The 25,727-nt window shown below is 35.8% G+C and overlaps 2 protein-coding genes and 1 pseudogene across 2 annotated transcripts; 2 read left to right on the forward strand and 1 right to left on the reverse strand.

Moving 5' to 3' along the window:
- Window positions 1–768: 768 nt before the first annotated feature.
- Window positions 769–1,739, reverse strand: LOC105050608 (outer envelope pore protein 24B, chloroplastic-like; annotated as a pseudogene).
- Window positions 1,740–3,969: 2,230 nt separating this feature from the next.
- LOC140850802 (elongation factor Ts, mitochondrial-like) lies at window positions 3,970–19,488 on the forward strand. Its single transcript, XM_073244403.1, has 9 exons — window positions 3,970–5,021; window positions 10,303–10,567; window positions 10,663–10,835; window positions 12,751–12,840; window positions 14,011–14,185; window positions 15,271–15,455; window positions 16,913–17,038; window positions 17,284–17,372; window positions 19,267–19,488. Exons 2-9 carry the CDS (start codon window positions 10,324–10,326, stop codon window positions 19,310–19,312), a joined length of 1,128 nt encoding a protein of 375 aa, XP_073100504.1. The 5' UTR covers window positions 3,970–5,021; window positions 10,303–10,323; the 3' UTR covers window positions 19,313–19,488.
- A 686-nt stretch (window positions 19,489–20,174) lies between these two features.
- LOC105037140 (GPI-anchored protein LLG1) lies at window positions 20,175–22,849 on the forward strand. The gene is made up of 3 exons (XM_010912837.4): window positions 20,175–21,030; window positions 21,141–21,197; window positions 22,284–22,849. Exons 1-3 carry the CDS (start codon window positions 20,940–20,942, stop codon window positions 22,631–22,633), a joined length of 498 nt encoding a protein of 165 aa, XP_010911139.1. The 5' UTR covers window positions 20,175–20,939; the 3' UTR covers window positions 22,634–22,849.
- Window positions 22,850–25,727: the final 2,878 nt, after the last annotated feature.

A 25,727-nucleotide genomic window follows, 5' to 3' on the forward strand; every position in this document is an offset into this window, starting at 1 on the left:
CCCGCATGTTATAATACTGTAGGCCCAGTATAGGTGGAACATGGTTCCAAGGCCCACTAGACATTTTTAAAACTAGAACTTTGGTACGCTATGGTTATTGCGGCAATGCTTGCTTAGCTAAGAGTTTCGGGACCTTTTCTCATGTAGCCAAACAACGATCTGATTTGGTTTTATAAATATACTAGCTTAGAACCCCGTGCATCGCATGATATATAATTATTTTTTTAAATAATATTTTTGTAAATTAAAAATCTAATATAACATAAAAGACATCATAAATAATATCAAATATTCTGAATCAAAATATAAACTCAAACATATATATCTTTTTGTCTGGTTCAAAATTTACAGTACATTTAAGTTTCCTCATTTTCAACATATGTAAATACATAATTCTCCATTATTCTAATTTGCAGCGATTTAGATGATTTTATAAATTATTTTATTTTAAAAATATATTTTATTTTATTGAGCTATTTATAAGTAAATTATAAGCTATTTATAAATTATTTTATTTTATTTAAAACTTCACATCAAGTTCTAAACCATATTATTGCAGACATAAGAAGAGCAACTCTGAACAAATACATGAGATAGAATAAACAAAAATAATTGATAACTTCAAGAAGCAATTTTTTTTTATAAAAATATTATATTTGTGCGTAACGTGCATTATAAGCTATTAGATAAATATTATGAAGATCCGAAGAGCCAAATTTCATAAAATTCTTTTCTAAACTCATCATTTTTTATTCTTTTTATCTTTAATTATTTTTTATTTTTTCTATCCAGCTCGAGATTCTTCGACGATGTCTGGTAGATAGCCTTAACCGAAACACCCCCTTCAAACTTTCTTGTCACCACAAAATTCCACGAGTTCTTCGACACATCATAACATGGCTCCACAATTCTCCTCAGCACCCCGTGGGTGTATACATACTTCACCTTACAATTCCTTGAATCCAAAGCATAACTCATCGACACCTTGTTCGTCGAATCGAATGCCACCATACCATCGATGCCCACCCGATTGTCCCCACAGGCATGCGTATAGGTCAAACTCACCGTCTTGTCCAAAAACCCTCGCCGAATTCATGAACTGAAACCTAACATCCTGAAGACAAAAAAACAAAAATCAAAGATGACACATAAAATCACAAACCTTAGCCCTAAAAGTCGAAGCTTGCAAGGAGAAGAGGGATTAAGAGATGCGACGGATTGCCTTCTTGGGGATGTTGTAGTCGATGATAAAGGAGTCGGGCTTCTCGAGGGAGAGGGCGAGGCCGTTGAGAGAGGGACCGTGGATGGTGGCGTCAGTCATGGAGGCCTTGAGCTTGAGGTCACCGGCGTTGACAGTGAAGGTGGCGGAAGTTGAGCTCTTGTCCACCTCGTATCTCCCCTTCACGGAGCTCCTCCCTCCCCGATCGGCCATGGATTTCTTCGACGATCCCATCAAGTCTCAACTGCTATGATTCAAGGCCACCTCCTTCCTTCGCTCAGACTTCAAGTCGAAGTCCTACATCGCCAACCTTCGCTCCTTCATCCCCCTGGAAAGCCTCGCTGTCGAGCTCCGTGCCCATCTCACCGCCCTCAAGGTCGAGCTCACCAACCTCATCAAGTTTTTGCTGTTTTCCATCCTCAGAAGTCTCGATCGGGTGGGAGGCTTGAAGCGAACGAAGCTTCTCCCGAAACTCTTCCAATCCTCCCACGATCCCATTCCACGTGGTTTCGCTCCACATGACGAAATAATTTTTATCCACGTGGCAAACGGAGATAACCCAACGCAGTTGCTTCATTATATATATATATATATATATATATATATATATATATATATATATATATATATATATATATATATATATATATATATATATATATATATATATATGATAAGAATAAGAATTTTATAATGAAATACATCTTTGAGCAACTTAACGATGAATTGATTCACTTTATGGTATAAGCTGCAGTCAATTGTTTGTAATGGCCTCGAATTCAAAATCTGGTACGGGCAAGTTTAGAGTTGCTACTTAAATATCTTTTCACGTAATGCTTTGTTTTTTCTTTTTGATAAAAGAAAAAAAACATCTTTAAGTGATCTTAATAAGGCGATAATCAAATTGTTATAATTGAGTTACCTCAAGATACACAGCAACATCAATATGGATGTCATAATTAAAATCTCTACAAGCCAATCAATCTATAGAATAATTAGCTTTTTTAGAACAATATGATTGGCAGAAAAATTTTAGTAACTAGGCTATAATCACTCTGAAGCACAATTCAATTTTTCTGAGAAGTTACAAAAATAGTTTGTTAATATAAATGATGGACAATCAAATTGTTATAATAGAGTTACCTCATGATACACAGCAACATCAATATAGATGTCATAACTAAAATCTCTACAAGCCAATCAATCTATAATTAGCCTTTTTAGAATAATATGATTTGCAGAAAAATTTTAGTAACTAGGCTAGAATCACTCTGAAGCACCATTCAATTTTTCTGAGAAGTTACAAAAATAGTTTGTTAATATATGATATCATATGTCTTGGAAAAATTTTAAAGCCGCAAAGGGATGGAGCATATCAAAGAGAAGATGATTCAAATATCTAAAAGGTGATGTAGTAACCAGGCTAGAATCACTTTGAAGCACAATTCAATTTTTCTAAGAAGTTACAAAATTAGTTTATTAATATATGACATCATATGTCTTGGTTTGGCGGGGAGTTGAAGATTAAAAAGGAGAAATAGAATGAAAATCATAAATTATAGCAAGAGGAAATTAAGCTAACAATGAAAAATATATTTTGCTCTTCTACTTCTTATTTTTATTATTTTACTTATTTTTTAATGATGTTAATATTTATTTATTTATTGGATTTGGTTAGGGATGGCAACTATTTATTCATTGGATTTGATTAGGGATGGCAACAGATAGGGTATTCGTAAAATTTGCCCTACCCATATCCGAATCCATTTAAAATCTTACTATTTGAACCCATCTACACTATTAACCAAAAATCCCAAACCCGTTCCATTCAAAATTGTTATATTTGCCGGGTATTCTAACCTATCTGACTAAATATTATGCTTCTACCAAGATCAAGCTCTCAAAAACCTAAGGCACCAACTCACACCATCGTAATCAGAACCTAGAAATCCTTTCAACCTCCCTTGGGATCTCTCCTTCTCCGCATATCTCCGAAACAGAGGATGAAACGAAAAGAAAAAAAAAAGCAAAAAGAAAAAAATTTACCAATCTATGTGAGAAAAGGCCTTAGCTTTTTTTTTTTCTTTCTTTTTTTTTTCATTGATTTTTCTATATTTTTTCATAATTTTTTCTCTATTTTTTGTATCCACGGGAGTTTTTGATGAAAGATTAGAGCTTTTTGATCGAAAATTCCGCAAATCACATAAAATATCATGCTTCTACCAAGATTAAGCTCTCAAAACCTAAAAAGACTAAATCACACCACCATAACTCTAAAGAAAAATCCCAATAAAACCTAAAAAACCCCTCCCATCTCCCTCAAGTGCTCTCCTCTCCCACAAATCCCCGTGGAAAGAGATTGAAATGAAAAAAAAAAATCAATCTATATGAAAAAAAATTTTATCTTTCAATTTTATCTATTTTTTTTATTTTTTTAATATTTTTTTTTGTTGTGCCCTAATTTTTTTTTTACTTTTTTTTTCTCAAGAGTCTCAATCGAGACTTGAAGCGGTTGATAAAGAAAGTTAGAAGTTAATTAGATTTTTAAAAATTCTAATCTATTAATATTTATATAAAAATAAATTCAAATAGCAGGCGTCGAAGAACAAAATTTTAAATCTGTCTCCAACTCAAACGAAATTTTATTTTAAATCCTAAACCGATTCTAAAGCCTATTAGGATAAGTAAAATGGTCCTATTACAAAACTAAGTTTTCCCCCTCTCTTCCTCTCCCCGTGCAACGTCCTCTTCGACCACGGACCACGGCCTTTTTCCCCCCGAAGGAGAGGTGGTGTCTCCTTTTTGCCCCACGATTTTACCCCACCCGTTCCCTCCCGCCCGCCTGTCCGAGCCCCCGAATCGCTGCCCCTCGATTTTACCCCACCCGTTCCCTCCCGCCCGCCTGGCGGAGTTTTCTAGGGTTCCTCCTCGACTCGATCGATTCCGTAGGTCTCGGGGAGTGCTTCGAGCCTCGGATCTGCGAAAACGGCGTAGGATTGAGCTGGCTGGCTGGGTGGGCGGAATTCGGTCCTCGCTTCGAGATTGTAGGTATTGGCTGGGGTTTTCAGGGGTTTCTTGGTTTGGATGCAGATCTCTAGGAAGTTTGATGTGGTTGGATCTCGGAGGCGTGTTCACGGTGATTTGATCTGTGAATCCAGCTCCGTATGAGGCCGTAGATCTTGAAGGATGGGGGAATCGAGGTGGAGTTTCAAGATTATCGTTGCGATGATTTGTGAGGTTTTATCATAACAAAGCAGAATCTGTGGATCTTTGAGCCCTTGTATGGATGAGTTTTGATGCTATTTGTATCCTCACATCAGCAATAAGTTTTGAGCTCTGATCCTATCTTCTTTTCGTTGTTTCTTTTAAACGGTATGAGTTCTTGATTATCTTGGACACCGGAGCGCGTCAAGTTTGGGGAGAATCTATCTGTTCCCCTGGAATTTAAAGATTTCAAGGTTTGGTGTTGATGTTGAGCTTGAAAGTTGGGAGATTAGATGAATCTTTTCCATTTGTCTTGATTAGGTGGTCAGTTCTTTCTTTGACGGAATATTTGGAGAAATTTCAGACCTTCTGGTTTAATACGTTTTTACGGCTTTAATTTTGTTGGGTCCTGCTGTCGTGTAGTCTTGGAATTATCTGCAGATCCACTGGATTTTGGAAAGGGGGGTGATTGATATCTTGATGTTCTCAGAGATTCCGCCTTTTTCAATACCTCAAGGTGAAAGATGGAGTAGCTCTGAGGAGTACAAGGAAGGGAAATGATCGATCAATTTGTCAATTTTGTGATTCGACCTCCTAGGTACATTTCTTGAACTTTCTCTTGATTAATCTGTAGTACTTTTTATTTCTTGCCATAATTTGTTCTTATAACTTCCTGACTCTTTCAGCTTACTGGAATTTTCTACTTACATGCCTGTGTCTATATCTATTTGTGTATGTCTGTGAAGACACACATATATGTGTGTTAGTTGAGCTTGCTGAGTAATTTTATTAGCTTATTGTATGAATGCTGCCTTTGGATGCATTGTAAGAGCTTGTTTTATCTTCTCTCTCTCTCTCTCTCTCTATCCTAAAGAGACTAATTTCAATACTGGTGTCTTGCTTCCACAATGCTTGTGAGAAGTATTATGAACGGCTATAATCCTCCAATCTTGTTAAAGTTTTATTCTTTATAGTTTATATAACTAGTACTAAAACGCTTAATTTTGGGACGTACACTTTTGTTGTTTCTCCCTCAAAGCACAAATAGTCTAAATAATATCTGTTTCATGTGGAAGAAGATACATTGGTGAGAGACAAGGAGATGAATGATTGGAGCATTATCTTGATCACTCTATAGTTGGAGTTTGAGATTTGAATAGATTTATTCTTTAATCACTATAGTGTGGATATCTTGTGTCTATTCTATTTATTATCGAAGGACCGAAGATATGTAAACATAATACATCAAGTTTATGTTTGAAATGACATATAGAATTTATTTTTTTCCATATTGTTTTGCATGGTGCAAAGTCATGTCCAAGTTTTGTCGAACCGATACTGCATGTCGTATCGGCTGGTGACTGGTTTAGTAGGTACTAGTACGTATCGTATTGACCTGACACACAGGGTTAGAGAGCAAGAAGAGGGAGGAAGGGGGGTGAGAGAGGGCTCACTTGGGCGTGAACAACCGGACATTGATCAAAGGAAGATGAGCTTAAAGAAGCCAAGGCAATGGATGAGGCCCTTGCGATGGATGGTGGTGGTGTTGCAGAGGGTGCTAAGGCTTTTCTTTGAAGAGTGGAGTACCAGCAAAGGTTGAAGGAGGATTTGGGAGAGGAAAATCGTGAAAGAGGGAGATAGGGAGAGGGAGTGAGTGAGGGGCAAAGAGAGAGGAATCACTTGGCCATGAAGATTTTGGCGCTGAATCGAGGAGGATGAGCTCAAAGAGGCCAAGGTGATGGATAAGGCCCTTATCGTGCATGGGATTATCGTCAAAGGGGCACTAGGGTTTTCTGCTAGAGACTCGAGGACTAGAACCTAGAGCAGAGGCTAGAGGGGGAGGTGGGAGAGGAAGATTGGAGAGAGGAGAAAGAAGAGAGGGAGGGAGAGGAAGAGATAGAGGACTCACCTGTCTGTGAAGTTCCCAATGCTGATTTGAGGAGGATAAGCTTGAATAGCCCAAAACAACAGATGAGGCCCTCACTATGGATAGCGACGACAAAAGGGAGGGGGCTAAGGTTTTCCTTTAAAAAGCAGAGGATCAAAACTTGGAGAAGAGGCTAGAGGAAGGGTGAGAGAGGATTGGGAGAAAGAGAGAGAGTGGAGAGGGGAAAGGAGAGAGCAGGGTTGAGACAGAGGGAGAGAGAGGGGGGAGGGGATAGGCGAGTGGGATTCAGGAGAGATTGGGAGAGGGGAACAGGTTTTATACGATTTTGATCAGCCAAATCATCCTGATAACTGATCGGTCTAGTTTGGCATGCCTCAAACTGCCCCAGTTCGGGATGGTTAGGCAGTCCTTGATCCTGTCCGTGACCTTTTTGTTAGTGTTGAACTATGACATGCAATACCAAACTTTTCTAAATTTGGATTCTTTCCCCCTCCTTTTTAGTAATTAGCAGAGTAATGAATTTGAACCACAAGTTTTACTTTAAGTGCAAACTTGAAATCCATATATTAATAAAAATGATTCATCCCTTTGTTCTTGTCTGCATCTTTCTTAGGCAAGCTTCCATAGTGTTAAAAATGATAGGGTTCAGTATCTTGGGGAAACAAATCACCAAGATGATGTGCATTTTCAAGCTTCTGTTGATATTTTTCAAGACTGAGCTTCTTTTGGTTGTCTTAATTCTGACCTGGTCTTATGGAGTTCATGATCATTTAGATTAGTTGGTTTTCCTAACTTTTTTCCTTAAAGTCGTTCTTCTATGAAATATAGAATTATTACCACAACATCCTTTCCAGCTGGCCGTCAAAGCCTCCCGTATCGAAGGATTATATACTGGGTTATTATCAAAATTTCTACATTTGACCAAACGAAGTTTGAAGCTCTTTGGTATATTATTTCCCTTATCATATTTTTCCTTCTAAAACAACACCCTCAGGCCTTCTTTGGCATGCTCTCAATGTGTCCGAAGCCTCTGTATATTGTCTAGAATATTTACTTCATTCTCACCTCTATCGAGACGGAGCTGCCATTTAGCTACTATAGTCTTCCCTATTGCCAACCCAAAGATGGCATCAAGAAGAGTGCAGAGAATGTGGGAGAGCTGCTCATGGGGGATCAGATCGACAATTCTCCATACAAGTTCCATGTGAATGTCGATGAATCACGTTATCTTTGCACGACAAAGCCATTAACTGAGCTTGAGGTGAAGCTGTTGAAGCAAAGATCTCGCGATCTCTATCAGGTCAACATGATTCTCGACAACCTGCCGGTAATGAGGTACACTCAGCAAAATGGTGTCACCATTCAGTGGACTGGTTTTTCGGTTGGATACACCCCCATTGGAAGCAATGATGACTATATAATCAATCACCTCAAGTTTAAGGTCTTGGTCCATGAGTATGAAGGGAGTAGGGTAGAAATCATTGGCACGGGGGAAGAGGGGATGGGGGTGATCTCAGAGACTGATAAGAAGAAGATGTCTGGTTATGAGATAGTTGGGTTCGAAGTAACTCCATGCAGTGTGAAGCGTGATCCAGAAACCATGTCGAAGCATAACATGTATGACACAATTGAACGTGTGAATTGCCCCCTGGAGCTTGACAAGTGTCAGATGATCAAGAGGGGAGAGAGAGCACCAGAGGGGGTGTGGAGAGGTGGAGGGGTTTCAGGGTTTTGCTGGGTATGGCGCAGCATCTCATAACCCTAGGCGCAGACAGGGTTTAAATAGACCCTGCTGCACCATGCAGTGCCACATCATTCGACCAATTAGAAAATTTCAATTAATTCTGAAAAAATTTTGATTGGTAGAGTGACGTCATCTGATCATATCAGATAAGAATCCCCACAATCTCTCCTACTGTTGGCGCCAACACTGGATAAGCACAGTGAGGTTGGCGCCCAACAGTTTGAGTTGATCAAGGCATCAGAGTCCTCATCTCATGGGACTCTGATCCTTATCCACTTGGGGCGCACGCCATATCTGATTATGGTGCCCACTTTGAGGGTAAAATTAGCAGGTGGACACTCCATAAAAACTCTCCAATGATCTCTTGCCAAGTGGCCTTCAGTCCAAAATCCATGGGTCAACGTTTGATCAATGTCCTAAAACGAAAAATGGCAGGTGACAAGAATTAGCAGGTGCTTGTCTTAAATTCATCTCATGAATTAAGACAAGTCCTTTCTGAGCTGGACTGACTTCAGTCAGACTGAGAGAAATCTTCTCAAGGTTCTCTGGATGAGTCAAATCACATTTGGCTCAGTCGAGATAGAAAAGATTACACGAAGAGAAAGTTAGGCTCAATCGTGTGCTAACACGATTTTCTTGAATCTAATTGGATCTAATCCAAATCAATCGAATTGGGCTAGCTCAATTGATGACATCCAGACCCTAACTTTTATTTGTGTGATCCAGTTAGGTTCATTTCCGTATGGTAATGAGACATGTCATGATCTCATCATCGACATCATCGAAACTCCTTTCGATGGACCAGAACTCTTCTGATTCAGACAATTAGAATGATCGATCATCAAGATCATTCTAATTGCTCTCAGAATCCACCAGTGACACCTAGCAGTATATGGTGGCAACCCATCAGAAATGAACACGAACCTCTCGGTGCAGCTACCTGTGTGATTGAGTTCCTCTATCATGAGTTCCGACTGAATTAGGGTTAAGGTGAACTCGTCAAATCCAACATCAGTCATATAAATCAATCGATCGATCCGAGTCCGATGTGAAACTGCAATGGAAAACTCTTTTGTCTGCCATAAACCAGACAAAAAGATATATATGTTTGAGTTTATATTTTGATTTAGAATATTTGATATTATTTATGATGTCTTTTATGTTATATTAGATTTTTAATTTACAAAAATATTATTTAAAAAAATAATTATATATCATGCGATGCACGGGGTTCTAAGCTAGTATATTTATAAAACCAAATCAGATCGCTGTTTGGCTACACGATAAAAGGTCCCGAAACTCTTAGCTGAGCAAGCATTGCCGCAATAACCATAGCGTACCAAAGTTCTAGTTTTAAAAATATTTAGTGGGCCTTGGAACCATGTTCCACCTATACTGGGCCTACAGTATTATAACATGCGGGCCTCATATTTAAGAGATATCCGGCCCAAGGCTGGGCCGGCCTTCTATGGATCGACACGTGTGTGCAGTGTGCCCCCACCCGATCTGGGTTGGCCGACGTCGAGTTAAAACAAAACCCTCGCGCCGTATCCCCATTCCCCTCCCTCTTCACCACACGGGGTTTTCAGAAGATCCATCTCGTCTGATATTGGAGACAGTGCTTTTTTCTCCGAGGTTGTTCTTGATCTTGTTATCCTCTGCTCACCTAATTTTTTCGCTATTTTTCGTATATCAATAGGATGATCTCAAGCGATGGCACTTGTTCTCCTCCATCCATCTGACAAAGCTTTGAGCTTTTATTCACTGGCTTTCCTCCCGATTTCTGATCATCTCGAAGTATTTTTTTCGAAAGCAATTGGTTTTGATGCCTTCTTGCATGATTTTTCTGGTACAATACTTTATCTTCGTAAATTTTTGTCTATTCTTGGATGATTCTTGGCAATGCTATCCTTTCCAAAGATTCGGCCGGCTTTTTTTTTTCCCTGGCCCTTATTTTCTTTCTCGATGGTGCATTGCATTTTTTTTTCGAATTAGGTTGCGAGCTTAAACGTTTCCTTGTTAAAACTCTCACCCTTGGTCCATTTGCCTGTTTTGATCTTTTCACACTTCATACTTTCTTTCTTTTTGATTTTTTCATGATTTTTGTTTTAGCATCGTCTGGTAGAAATAGTGTTGGGGAAATTGGTGTATTAAGAGTGCTATATTTCCCTTTTTTTTTTTTTTTAAGAGAAAGACAAACATGAATAAAGTTCTGAAATAGTGATTTTCTTGTTTTTTTTTCACCAGGAGTAGTATTAGAGTTTTAGCATGGCTTGTTCTTGGGTCGCTAAATTATCAAAAGAGTTGCTGTGCAAGGAATTGGGCACTTACTGTCAGCCTCGACATGGAAAATTTGGCAACATAAATTTTTTAAATTCGATGCTTCTAAGAAGGTTTAGCACTGAAGTGTCTGCTTCCGAGCAGATGAATCTTATTAGACAGCTGAGAGAAAAGACGAGCGCGCCCATAAAAGAGGTCGAGGCAGCGCTTGTTAGTTGTAATTGGGATATTGGTATGTTATCTTCTTTCACCCTTTGGGCCATTGCTTGCTTACCTAGAATTGATGTTTTCATGCACTGTACTTTACTTGTTAGTGGATTTATGCAGAGGCTGCACACAAGGACCTGAGAAAGAGAGGGGTGGTGCTTGCATCGAAGAAGTCGTCACGGACTGCTGCTGAGGGTTTACTTGCACTGGCACAAAATGACAATAGGGCTGTTGTAGTTGAACTTAACTGCGAGACTGATTTTGTTGCAAGGAACGAGATATTTCAATACCTGGTCAGTATCATGCTTTTGTAGATCTTTTAGCCCAGTATATTGCCTCTAGCATACAATTTGATTATGAAAAACTTAAACATTCCCTCCCTAAGTATTCATTTCTGTATTCTCTATTCTTCTGTTCCATATTTAAAGTGTTCCTTGTTGGGTGAAACTGGCTAGGTTCTAGATACCTTATGCATTTGATATATCAACAAATGTTTAAGTTGGACCATCCTACCAAAAAAGATTTGGTGGTTCATAGTGTTTGCTTTGGAACTTTAATGTCATTGTTATTGCTTTTAATCTAAGATTAAAAAAGTTAACGCTTGTTGCGGACAAAGGTTCGGTCCGTCACGTGAGATATTGTCCGCTTCGGTCCATGGGCCTCACGGTTTTGCCTTTTAAAAGACGCCTCACGTGAGAAAGATTTTTTCCACCTTATAAGCGCGAGTCCCCCTTGACTCACAACCGATGTGGGACTATTGGTGCCCTCCACATTATTAGAACCACAACAACGCCAATGTCATAATATCTCCACTTCGCTATCAATAGCTGTGGCCCCCGCAAATCCCAAAGGTATCTTATTGCAGTGGAAATAAGTGAATTCACTTGTGGTCTTATACATGGTCAGATAACCATAACCATAACCATTAAAGCTTCATCCCAATTGTTTGGATCTGCTTCATGAGTTCTTATTTTCCAATTATTCCGATTTATGGCTGCCATTTGATGTTATTGCAATATTTTCCATACTTTTTCCCACTCATTCCATTCATGTTATGTCAGGTCTTCCCTCATGTTCCTTATCATTTGACAAGGATTACAAACCTCTTCCAATCAGAGCCTCTTCAGTTCTTTATGGTGTGATGCATGTAATGATAAAGATCTTTCTTTTGCTTGTATGCCATGAAATAAAGCAGTAAAGATACTGGTAAAGAAATATCCCTTCTTGAGCCTTGAGGGTTTTGCATCATTTTTCTTGCCTCTATAAATTGAAATAACAAAAAAAAAAAAGACTAGAATTTCATCAATCTCCTAAATATTAATATTCATAGTCGGGAAGAATTCGTTCATCCAAATGTTTTTTTAAACTGTCCACATTGAATTGTCCCACTTGTATGTAAAAAAAGAAAAAGGTCAAGTGCTATCTAAGTAGCCTCAACACCATGTTTACAAAATCTTGTCTTGTTATTGAATAAATCAATGGAAGACATAATGCACGATTTTGGACGTTCATCTACTTGGCACCATGTTGACAGAATTGAACTTGGCATACTGGTTACAATTAAATAAATTCTTTAGTCTCTTGATCTTCATCTAAGATCATGTGTTCTACGTATGGACTTTTATCAGTGAACTTTAATCTTATACCAGTCATATTATTTTCATTTGATACAAACTACTATTTCCATATAGTTATGAACAGGAAGTTGAAAAAGAAAACAAATTGTTGGCTGTTAATGCATCAATTTCAGTTTATTTCTATTTTCTTTCTCTTGTTTTCTTTTCAGTTTTTACCATGTAATTGGTGGGAGCTCTCCAAATATATTATTGATACTAGAATCCACTGAGTGTAGGAACTGAATGACATGCCAATCTGTCATGAAAGCAGAAGTCCAACCATGAACTGGCCATGAATGTTCATTTGATCTTATACAATAATTATACACACCCACCAATACCATGATGTGTATGCTTAATGTATATTGAAACCAATTAAGACTTAAATTGAATGTTAAGAAATTGTCGGTCTTATAAAATTTGGTTGGCAGTTGTCTGATGGATGTTTTTGAATTTCAATGGACCTATCTTACAATTCTACGTATGCTTTCTTTCCATCTTTCGTCTTGGTTTTTTTTCAATTTAGGCAAAGGAGGGTTTGCTTCTCAGTTATTTACTTTTGCTGAGGCATCACCAATCATCTTCTTTGCAGGCTTCATCTTTGGCAAATGCAGCCTTATCAGTTGAAAGTCCTGTGCAGCAAATTCAAGCAGCTTTTCCTTTTGGCTCTGAGTACTTGGAGGTACACAAATATAAATTGGGTTATATTTGAAATCATGTTTAATTCATGATGCAGAGTTGACAAAGCAAATAAATTCAGAAAATTTACTACCATATGAAATTTTATTTCTTCCCTTCAATTCCATGCCAGGAAATTTTCTCTAGCCCATTATCTTTTTCTTATTATCATTATCATCATCTTATGTTACTAGCTATTCTTAAAGGATCTAATATGCAACCTGACTACAATATTGTCTTATCAACTGTCACCTACATCCAGAGCACTAATTTAGGCACCTCTATCTTTTTCCTGACAAATATTAAGTCATTTTATGCATATTTTATTCTTCCTTCTATATCACATAATTTACCATTCTGGTACTAATAAAAAAGCATGGTTGTTGCATGACATGACCTGCATAACCTCCATAAAACTAGGCACTGAGTAAGTGGTTTTGTTTTTTCCAGCTACACCAAAATTGCAGCGAACAAATTGTTTTATAGGTCTTAAAGGATCGTTTCGATCTACGATGTAAAACTGGATGCTCATTTGAAATTGCATGCAAAGCAATTAACATGTTATTTTGTAAATATAATATAAATTTAAATTTGGATAACTTATCAAATATTTTAGCCTTCTAGAATATCTAGAGGACTACTAACATTTATATCTATCTATGTGTAACAAATATTAACAATGCACATGCAGTGACTAATGGGATGCCTAAAAAAGAATTCCTTATAGGTATTTTTGTTTTCCTTCTTTCATTGTAAGATAAAGCTAGGTTATTGTCATTTAACTCATTAGCTATAATTGAAGGTTCGCTTTGATATGAGGACTGTATCTAGTTGAAGTGGTTTTGTTGTAACATCCAATGAAATACCTGAAGCCTTTTTGGCTTTAATGAAATCTAATCATAAGAACTGAGTTGTAAATCCTATGGTCTTAAAAATAGTGGTTTCTACTCTTATTGCATATTCCATCCATATTAGTTTAATTAAATCCTGTAGGTTACTTCCCAGGTCTAGAGATTAGAGATCTTCCATACGAATCAGCTTGTGATGGGATTATTAGGGAGGAACTTTCAGAACAATGAATCACCATCTTTACCTTTGATCATCATTTTATGGTAATCAATATGTATCTCTTAGTGCACATGCTAACATTTTTAACAAACTATTTATTTTGTAGAACATGAAGATTAATTTAGATCACCCAAAACTTTGTGGTGAAGCAACAGTTCAAAATGCAGTTACAGAAGTTGCTGCCATGGTTGGGGAGAATATAAAGCTCAGAAGAGGTTTTGCAATGTCCAGATCTTCACATGGTGTTATCTCATCTTACCTTCATACAAGTCCCCACCCAGGTACTCCAATTGTAAAATGCTTTTCATAGGTCTGGGTGGTTGATGTGGGAATTATTTTTTATTTGGATGGAACTGGCATATGCATTGAAAGCAAAGCTTTGAGGTCTCTAGTTTAGTTAAAAATCGAATTATATCGGGAGTCTATTGCCCATTGTCTGCCCTCTAAATTTTCAACTATTGGAGACAGCTCTCTGATTCAATGTCATCTTGACTTGTTCAGTAGTGATAATTTTCTAATTTTGGTGCCCTTTTTGTTCTCAAATTGTGTTGTGTTTGAGATTGTTGGCAAAGTCAAATATATGGTCAAAGAAGGCAACTAATTTATTGACTCTGTGGGATCAGTTGGTTCTGGTACATGTAAGTAACATTTGTTGGCAATATCTTCTGTTCGAGTTTGTAAAAAGATGAAGCAAAGCAGAAACAAGAGATTTGAGAACATTTACATTAGTTCTTTCAACTCTCAACAAATGTTTTATAGAAGGTAATTAGAAAATGTGTTTTCTTGGCCAAAATAAAATGGCAAGCCATTTGCAATACTTATGCATCTGAAGGACATCAATTTCTTATTATGCAATTTCACTACCGTGCTGTCGTGCTGAGTGCTGGAGGGGTTGAAAAAGGAAATCTTACTGCCGGCCTTACAATTTTACACTTCTAATAAAAATAGTTTTGGGACTTGATACCCATACCGCCCCACCCCCCGCCCGAAAAAAGAAAAAAAAGGAGGTGACCAAAGGAATAAATAGTTTTCTGTTCTCAGTTTAAAGTACTGCAGGAAATGGGAGTAGAACTATTCTTTGGAAAATAAATCCAGTTCAGAGCCATATTTCCAAATTCTAAAATCTAAGCATTTGATTCTTTGACTTTTGAAACAGGGCATAAAGAATGCTCGTCTACTGTTCAGTCTAATACATCATACTTTCTGTTGTGTTCTTTCTGATATTAGTCTTGCATTTCATAAATTTCTTGATTTATTCTTGATGAGTTGTTCTTTATAATGTATTTGACTTTTAAAACAGCTTTAAAGGTGCACTTTTTGATTCAACAAATGTTATCATTGATACAGTAATTTGTTCATATTCCAGGATTGGGCCGTATTGCTGGATTGCTTACTTTAGAAGTTGAAGATGAAAATGCCGCATTGGATGCTCTTCAGCATGTTGGTTTGTCACTGGCAATGCACATAGTGGCATCGAAACCCTTGTTCTTATCGAAGGAACTTGTTTCTTCTGAAGCAATAGAAAGTGAGCGTGACATACTTAAATCTCAGGTAATTCATAATCAGGCATTTATTATATATAAATCAAAAGAATGTTGTACGTTCTTATTTCCTATACATCTTATTCTGGGGAATTTTTAGGTCCTGGATTCCGTCAACAAGTTTATATTGAATCTGCAAGTTGAGTTCAATTTTTCTGAGGCTACAAATCATCTGAACTACTTTTACTGATGATTGCTATGGTAGTTAAAGAAAGGCTCTAGATTTCTCCATATCAATAGGACCTCAAATAAAATCATTGTTCATAGAAGGTTAGAGTTTTCTCGCATTCAATTTGAAAATTTCATGCATTTTATTGTGACCTATATTTGACTCATTTTGTTCCCATTAAATTGGTGACCTTCCTTGCGCTCAATTTGTAGCAATAAATTAACCCTTTCTGGCTCTTTATTTTCCTGCTGTACCTTCAGATTTCTACATGATTATCACATATCAAAAAAAGCCCTTTTGCCTAGATTGTTGATTTTAGAACCCAATGCAATTAAAATAGAAAGGTTTGCTGGGTGGTCAAACCTTGTTCAACCATGGATTCTTCTGGCTCAAATGTGGAATAAACTTCTAACTAATATTATGAATACTAGACCCTTACCAATAATAGTAATAATAGAAGATTATTGCGAGCATATTAAAATTTTAAAGGATGATGGAAAAGATATATATAGAGAGAATATGCATATTCTCTCTTCTTCTTCTTCTTCTTCTCTTCTCTCTCTTGCTCTTTGACTCAGAAATATACGCTTATGCATAGGTGTATAAAACTTTTTTTTACACCAAGGATGCATCTGGTTGCATGTTGGACTGGTCATGTGTATTAGCAGATTTTGTTTTATGGTCAAACTAATTGTCTTTCCAATGTTTTGCAAGTTATATATAAGGTAAAGAACACATAATATCTCAATGTGGACGTTGATATGCCTCTCAAAAATTTGCATGTCAAACTTGGATGAGAGAGGGACTAATATATCCAATCACAACTTGTGCATGTTCAATAGGACAAGTAGACATTCTTAGGACAAGTTCTGTCTTGACTGCATAAATCTTACTTGGATCATTAGAAAATTTACATTAATAATGACTCTTACGTAGATGGAGAAGGCTGTTTTGTTATGGTTCTGATTTTAGTTGTATCTAGGCTTCTAGATGGATTCTTCTAAGAACACCTACAGCTTTTTAAAAATGAAGACTTTCTTTTTTGCATTATTTGTTATATCCGCGACAATAACCAACAGGGCTTCTCCAATATAGTCAGAGTCAGATTTACTGATTGTGTTACTGTGGAACCCCTTCCTAGGCATTATGTTCTATCATATATTAGCACCATTTATCAGTGGAAAAGAAGTTTAGGCATGCAATTACATTGAAGCAGCAGTATCATACAATTACATTGAAAAACATGTATGCTGATATCCTTTTTTAAATTTTGTCCCTTTTTTAAAATTCTGTATCAGGCAGAAAGTTCGGGGAAGTCTCAGATGGCCATTGAAAAGATGGTAGAAGGTCGTATGAGGAAGTACTTTGAAGAAGTTGTGTTATTGGAGCAAAAGTTTGTTATGAATGATGGTGTTCATGTCAAGGTTTGTCTGATATTTTCTTTTCCATGGTTGTGTTTTGTATGTTATTGTTTCATATCATTGAGTTGTATGATGACTCATCATTTCTTTTACTCTTAATTTATCTAGGGGCTACTAACATTTGTAGTTCATTTTACCATCTTGGGACCCTGATTCAACTTAGACTTCACCATATTTACTTGTTATATGGTATGCTATGTGTAAGTTCTATTTTGGGTATGAACATTTGATGGTTGTGATATTTGCAGTCATTGCTGAATGATTTATCAAAAGAAATGGGCTCATCTGTAAAGATCGGCAATTTCCTTAGAATTGAAGTCGGAGAAGGAATTCACAGGTAAATATCATATTGAATTGGGTTATGACATCTTAAGTCAACAATTATAGTAGGCTGGTTACTGATGATTATTATTATTGATACAGCTAAAATTATTCTACTTTTCATTTAAGCATCCAGAGGTTTATCTTTGAATTTATATTCCCCCCTGTCATTGAAGTATTCACCCAAAAAAGGGAACATTGTAGGAAGTATGGCATGCTAACAGACAACAAGATTAAACGACAAAATGGAAATGAGATAGAATATATTGTAAAGGCTTTATCCCTTTTAGAAAAACTTCAAATACTTTCTCACCAGCTTTGTCAAATGCTTTATAATCCTTTTTTGGGGACCTCTATTAAATCCGATCCCTGGTTCATGGCTACTTCTAAGGTTCTAGCTATTAATAAAAATTGTTACTTCTAATGTGAACTTTCCCCAACATTGGGATCTTTCCAACCATCTTGCACCCTCATTATTGCTCTATACTTCAATTTGCAGAGCATTATTATTTATATGATTTCTGATTTGGCCTTGTAGCATGAAAAAGGACTGGTGGAATTAGAATATTGCCCAGGAAGGGGCTTAATGTACCATCATATTGGAAATGCCTCATTTCTTTTCCTATTGAATTGGTAAATAAATATGTGAATTTGTAAATTTGAACTTGCCTGAAGTTGCTTCTCTTCCTCTTCTTTCAATAGTGATAACTGAAACAGCCCTATAGCAAAATTTGGATGGACTTCAATCCTGTTTAGGTATAAATTTCAAGGATAAGCCCATTAAGATTCTGGTGGTTTTTCCTTAAAAGATAAATATGCTTTCTACTGATTCTTTCGGGGCTGCCTGAATACGTGTTTGATGGATTTCATGACATGATACTTGAGTTATTGCTACAGCAATGGGTGCCATTTGATGCTTATGAGATATGACTAACACATGTGCACCCCACCGTGAATGGAAGCACAGCCCATTAAAAATCCCCCAAAAAGGCAAGCATAATTATTTTGGTGATATTTCAAGATGAAGTATCATGCTCCTTGAACTTATTTGGATGTCTGGTTTGTATTTTAGAAGGCTATAGAGTCTGAATTTATGGATTTGGTATTTGAATTTCTCCACTGGACTTGGAAAGCTATTCAAATTTAGAAATAAAGCCATATCTATCTCTCCCCCATTGAGGATTTGCTTGGTTGTCTAAGAAAAAATAATCGAGTGGTTTTCATTGCTGTGAGTGCGCTGGTGCTATCCAGAATTTGAATCTTGAGTTGTATTCAGTTGATGGAGTTAGGTTTGAATTACAGGTCGGTTATAATTTTATTCTATCTTATTTCTATTTCATCATGAAACTCTTTTTACCGTGCTGTAGATATTTAATGTTTGGTGTTTTCTTTTTAATATAAAATGGACAAGGGTGTCATCATATTAGTTCATCATCAAGGGCTGTGACCTATGTTCTACCCTCGTAATTCTACTAATACAAAGTTTAAAAAAAGATTCTTTGCAAGCATATATTTGATTGTACCTCCAGCATTCTAAATATGTAATTTATGTGTGGGTGTGCCTTTTTGCTTTCTGAACTTCTGTTTCAGCTTGATGCTATTTTAATTTAGGGCTGGGAATGGGCATTATGTTAGATAAAAACTAAGATACTCATGCTTGGGAGCAGTTACCTCCTTGGGGCTGTGTTCAGGAATTACTGTAGGAATATGCACCTACTATTGCTTGATTGCCAGTTGTAAAAGGGCATTTATATATTCATTTTATGCATAACAGGGCACTTGAAACAGCACTGCTATTGTTATTTGTTTAAGCTGGTGCAGTTGGATTTGCATTCTCCATTTGGTAAATTTTATGCATAACTAGCTCCTGAATGTATAGTTAATCACTAAAGATGTGGCATCATATATAGGCTTGAAGCTGCGGAGGCACCTGATGCTGTGGCTCAAGCTGCATGATATCCTATTACAATCATGATGGGAATTACAATTACACCATGAGGAGAAGATCATGACATCAACATCCCCTTATCCACAGCATTTAAAAGTCTTCTTTATGTGTAAGATTAATATAATTTTTATGACATGGCTGTTTCTAAATTTTCCTGCAAGTTTGCTGTTTTTTTTTTTTTTTTTTAAAAACAAAAAGCAAATTGATCGCTGATACAACTTAAAATAGAATAATTGCATCTAATATCCTATTGTGTATTGGTCTTCTCAATGGAATAGAATGACTGACAGTAATATACGTTTTTGTAATATCAACATGGCATGTTAACAATAAACTGCGATGACACATTTGTATGCTTCTCTTTTAGTTTCTACGTCTGACAAATTGACTTTGCGTCATCCCTTGTGGGATGCAGTCCGCAAGTATTTCAGAGACCGTCCTCTGTTTAGAGGATTTGAGACGTGATTCCTTTGCAGATGCTCAATCGAGTCTCGGTTGGTATCATGTTCGGTAAGGGCCAAGGGGAGCCTAAAATTTGCATGCACTTGAGCTCATATCGGTAGTTTTTAAACACTATCGTTTTAAATATGCGGGATTGCATTTATTCTTTAATATCTTTCTCAATATATTTGGCTGGCTGGACTTTCTGATATGTTCTGAATTACAAGCAATACGATTTTTGATGTTGTAACGAGAACTTTCGGACTCTCTCCTATCCAGATTGTTTATGGTCGGTCCATCTATCTAATGTACGACACTTGTTGCCTTTTTAATGCGTCAAAGATAACTGGAAGAACAGGTTGGTGTGCTTTTATCTCCCCCCCCTCCCAAAAAAAAAAAAAAAAAAAAAAAAAATGAAGAACAGGTTGGTGTGCTGGCCCCAATGCGTCAAGGATATTGTGGGCTCCATGTGCATATTAGGAATGAGTACAATACGTGTGTCCTTGCATGGCGTTTCGTGGCTCAGAACCTACCCGAGCCTATACGTATACACACGTCTGGTGGACGCGAATATGCGACAACTAAAGCGGGACCAGCTGGCATGGCGGCTCACGGGCTCGTGCGAGTGGTGGTTTCCGGCGGCCTCGCCTGTGGCTGAGATCGAAAGATCTACGTCCTCCATTAAAGGCTTTAGGATGGCTTCACAGACCTTGGAGTGTCGCTATTTCCTCAGGTGGCCTAATTGAAGCATAGGAAGGAGAAGGGGAAGGGGGATGAAGGGAAGTGACGGATTTGAGGTTGTCGCAAACAAATGTATAAATCGTCGTCAACGACCAGGAGGCCGCCAGTGGGGGACGGAGGGAGGGAGGGAGGGAGGGAGATTGATTTATGGACGGATTGTACTCCTTTCCGTATAATTTCAAGGCTTGTTTTATTTTTAGCTTTTATTATTGGGTAGACGTGAAAAAACGGTCATGAATGGGATCTAACGTGGGTTGACTCGTTTCGCTTATATTGGCGTTTTCTTCTCTCACCTCCTCTTCTCCTCCGCCTTCTTCTCCTACCCTCTTATCTCCTTTTGGTTATGAAATTGGAAGCAAAGGAGGATGAGAAACTCTAGAAGGGTATAAAAGGTTTTTTTTTTTTTATTTTTATTTTTTTTTTAATTTTCAGATAGATTGGCGGCCAAGAGAGATGGCCTCAAATCAGAGCATCTCAGTGTCGGTGATTGTGTTCTTCCTCTTGGCTGTATTCTCTACTGTTACCGCCACCACCTTCATTGCAGGTTCTTATCCACAAATCTTCTTTCCCTTCTTGTTGAATTTTTTACGAATTTTTAAATAATTTATGGTCTGATTTTTTTTTTGATTTTAATTTGAAATTAAAATGATACAGGGGACGTGCTCCAATCTCACGGACCCACTGGCCGAAATCTTTTGCAGGCCAAAAAGAGTATGCCTCTCTCCTTTCTGTCTTATTACTTACGTATGAAGCTTAAGCATTAATGAAATTTTTTTTAATTTCTTTAAATATATTTAACTTAATATTACAAGGGAGAGCATGTATATTTTCAGTCTTTCTTTCTTTCTTTTCTTTTTTTCCTTTTTGTTTTGATGGTGGGAAGGAATCCCTGTTAGTTTTAACCAGACTTTCAAATGGAGAACCGGTGAAGGAATTGGTGATAAATGATGAGGTTGTAAGAATTTTAAGGTGAATTGGAAAGATGGTAAATGCTGTGTGTTGAATGTTATGACATGAGAGAGGTGGGACGACCTTTTTTCTATCTATGCGACTCCATGCATGACTAACCATTTTATATAGATTTCAAGGTATTACACATGTAGGGCATGAATATAAACAACATCCATGTCTCAAATATTGAGGCTCATCCAAGTCCCACCCTCACATTGATTTTGGCCTCTCTCTCGTCCTAATTCTAAAGAAAAGAAACAGACAACTGTTTGTAGGCTTAAAAGTGAAATGAAAAACAATGTGAAATATGAAATGTGTAAGAACTACGTATCAAATAGCAATCAAACAAAGACGTGAGTGCTTAGTTTCCATCATGGAGCTCATCATATGGTAAAAAGAATCTTGAAAAGGTCTATATTTTTCTTGTCATGATATGGAAAATGCTAAACTCTATAGATGCAATGCAAACACCGTGAGAAAGAATCGCATCAGGAACCTCCCCCTCCACACCCCCCACCCCTCGAGGAAAAAAAAAAAAGGGGAAAAAGAGAAAAGCAGAGCTTGGTTCACATCACGTGCCTAAATAATTTTTTTTTCAGGAGTATAATATGCCTTAATAACCAGTCGGTCAAACAGAACTATAAGAACAAAAATTATTTACTCTTTTCTTTTAAGTTGAAAGAGGTGCTCTCTATTTTTTTAGCTCTACCACCCTTCTTGTAGATACTTGTAAAGTAACTTCTAGGATGTATTCCTGAAAACAAACACCTGTATACCGAGTAATAATCCATGTGCTCTCTGTAGAAAGTGGCAATAAATGTTAATTCAGTGATTCCTCTCTGCCAGAATGCGAGATAAACTTTGAGTCTATGAACTACACTATCATCACGAGCCAGTGCAAGGGACCGCAGTACAATGCTAACTTCTGCTGCTCGGCTTTAAAGGAATTCGCATGCCCGCATGCAGAGTCTTTGAACGATCTCAGCAGTGATTGTGCATCAACCATGTTCAGCTACATAAATCTCTACGGCAAGTACCCTCCAGGCTTGTTTGCCCATGAATGCAGGGAAGGGAAGGAAGGGCTTGTCTGCCCCGCTGAGCCTCCAAACTCTGGTGATGCCAACCACATTGGTCAGGGCTTCTCCCATCACGCACTCGTCCTATCTGGGTTCTTCGTAGCCTTCCTCCTCGGCTGAACGTTCCGCAAGCTGCAAGCGCCTGCGTGCAGGGCCGGTCCTGATATTTTTTAGACCTGGAGTCAAATAAAAAAAAAAAATTTATTAAAAATTAATATATTTTAAATATTAATTATTATTGAAAAATTAATCTATGTACATTTTGTAATGTAAAATTTTTTATAATTTCTTTGTAATCAATATTTGACAATAATTCTTCTTTAATAGATAGCATAGCTAAACCATTTAATCTTTCTTGTAACATTGTTGATTGTAAATATGATTTTAATAATTTTAATTTTGAAAAACTTCTTTCAGCAGAGGCAATAGTGACAGGTATGGTCAATAATATTCTATATGCAATTGATGTATTTGGATAACAATTCATTTCATTAATATAATTAAGTATATCCATAGCAGTATTGTTTTTTTTGGCATAATTGCTTTTAGAACTTTTAATTCTGAAAATAAATCAATCCCATCAAGATCATAATGATTACCATTTATTAAAATATTTTGAAGATTAAGACAAAATTTTTTCAAACTTTCTTCATCCAATGAAATTAATGTTTTGAAATCAAACAAAAATCCAAAATTATTTTCATATAATTGAAATTATTCAAACCTATGTTTCAATGAAAAGATAGCTTGATCTACTAAATATAAAAAATAATTAACTCTAAATGATTCTTCTGGTGATTGTTCAATATCTACATTAATATTTTCATCAAATTATTTTTTTCTTTTTACTTGACATTTTATACGAAATATAGGATCAATTCCCATCTATTTGCAATTTTCTTAGCTGAAATCATGGCAGAAGTAAAGCCAGTCTCTCTATATCTTTCAAAAAATGAAACTAATCCTTTTAATTAATCAATGGCAACATCTATACGCATATCCTTAGATTGTAAATTTTTGCCAACTAAATTAATAGTAAATAGTATATCATACCAAATAATCATTCCTAATAAAAATTCAAAATTTTCAAGCTCATGTGTTGCTAAAGATTCAGTTTCACTCTTTGTTTTTGAATCCTCACAAATTTCAGCTAATTGATATAAAGCTTCTCTTATTTATGGAGTTTGAAATCTTATTGCTTTGACGCTCTCAATGCGACTTTTCCAACGTGTTTGTGACAATGGCTTTAATGTTAAATTAGGTACATTATCAAGTAAAATTTTCTATCTCTTTGTAGAACCACCAAATACATTATATATACGTTGTATTACACCAAAAAAAGTTTTAGCTTTACTACAAGATGAAGCCATATCACAAAGTGTTAAGTTAAGACTATGACAAGCACATTGTATATAAAATGCTCTAGAATTTATTTTTAATAATCTTTTTTGTACTCCCTGATTTTTTTCTTTCATATTAGATCCATTGTCGTATCCTTGTCCTCTTATATCATCAATGTTTAAATTAAGAGTTTCTATAATAGATTGTACTTCATTAAAAAGGCCTAAACCTGATGTATTATCTACTTTTAAAAATTCTAAAAAGTATTCTTCTATTGTTATTGGTCTTTTTGAAATATTCACACATCGTATGATCAAAGACATTTGTTCTTGATGACTTGCATCTGGAGTACAATCAAGTATAATAGAATAATATTTTACTTCTTTAATTCTTTTAATTATTAAATTTTTTATATTAGATGCTAATGCAATTACTAACTCATCTTGAATTTTATGACTAAGATAATGATATTGAATTTCATTATTTTGAATACGTCTAAGATGTTCTTGCATAATTGGATCAAAAACAGCAATCATTTCAATTAATCGTAAAAAATTATCATTACTATTTTGATAAATTTTTTCATTCGTTCCAGGAAAAGCTAGAAAACTTTGAGCAAGAAATTTAACAGCAGCTACTATTCTTAATAGTACTTTTTTTCAATATTCTTTCTCTTTATTAATTTGCTCTTGAATATGTTTATCGATTGTTTGATTTTTTTTAAAATCTATTTTGTAAATCAATCCAAGTGGTCATATTATGAATGTGATCATTACTAGTTTCATGAGCTTTAAGTCTTTCACTAAGGTGTTTCCAATCTCTAAAGCCATCACTTGCTAATTGACTTCTACTACTATTATCATTTGATTTAAATAGTTTACAACAAAAACAAAACAATTTGTCTAACTCTTTTGAATATACTAACCATTTTCGATCATGTTGCTCTCCATTTGGTAAAGTTCGATCATAATGTGTTAAATAAAAATGTCTATTATATTGATCAAGAGGGAACTTTATATTAATATCTCTTTTAGGACTATTTTTAATGAATAAATCTTTAGAATTTATATCAAGACTATCCCATATCCTAAGATCATAAATGTCAAAAGTATTTGATTCACTTGATTTTTCATTTATTAAATTTTTATCACCACTAATGAGATCATCTGTGCTATTAGTATTATCATTATTAATAATATTATTATCATTATCTAATTCATAAGTAACATTTGTATTTTTATTGACAAATTCACTAGCAATATTATTTGAATTCTCAACTATATCATTTTTTTTACTTATAATAAATTTATCAAGACCTTCTTTTAATGATTGAGTCAATTGTTCTTGTTTTCTTTTTTTCTTAAGTTTTTCATGACCTGAAGGATATTTTCTAGGTATCATTTTGATAAATAAAATAATAAATATTAGTTAAAATTAGTAATCAATAAATTTAAAGTTTAGAACAATAGAACCTGATTTAAAGCTTTTTGATAGAACAATAGAACTTGCTTGAAGGCTTTGTTGATGGAACAAAATTTGAGCAAAAGCTACTGTAATTGTAATAAAAATTTAAACCTGAAAAATAAAATATGACAATTAATCAATTATTTTAAGAATAAGATATAGTAAAAACAATAAGAAAATGAAGTGAAACCACAAGCTATCTAAAAAAAATAAGATGGATATAAAGACCATAATTATATTTATTTAAAAAAGCAAGTCCTAGGTGTACAAAATTAAATATATTCTATCATATGCAAGAATACTGACCTATTGATTGAGACTCACATAGACGGGTCAAATTTCATATACCTAAACCAATTGGATTATAATTAACAAATCTATGTAATTATATTGTGTGAACCATTTTTTT

Source organism: Elaeis guineensis, chromosome 10 (genome assembly GCF_000442705.2).
Source record: "Elaeis guineensis isolate ETL-2024a chromosome 10, EG11, whole genome shotgun sequence".
NCBI classification, from domain to species: domain Eukaryota; kingdom Viridiplantae; phylum Streptophyta; class Magnoliopsida; order Arecales; family Arecaceae; genus Elaeis; species Elaeis guineensis.

Coding starts and splice junctions, on each gene's coding strand:
- LOC140850802 (XM_073244403.1), top strand. CDS start 10,324: ATGGCTTGTTCTTGGGTCGCTAAATTATCAAAAGAGTTGCTGTGCAAG. Junction 17,039..17,283: donor ATGATGGTGTTCATGTCAAG/GTTTGTCTGATA, acceptor TGATATTTGCAG/TCATTGCTGAATGATTTATC. Junction 17,373..19,266: donor GTCGGAGAAGGAATTCACAG/GTAAATATCATA, acceptor CATCATATATAG/GCTTGAAGCTGCGGAGGCAC.
- LOC105037140 (XM_010912837.4), top strand. CDS start 20,940: ATGGCCTCAAATCAGAGCATCTCAGTGTCGGTGATTGTGTTCTTCCTC. Junction 21,031..21,140: donor CGCCACCACCTTCATTGCAG/GTTCTTATCCAC, acceptor AAAATGATACAG/GGGACGTGCTCCAATCTCAC. Junction 21,198..22,283: donor TCTTTTGCAGGCCAAAAAGA/GTATGCCTCTCT, acceptor CCTCTCTGCCAG/AATGCGAGATAAACTTTGAG.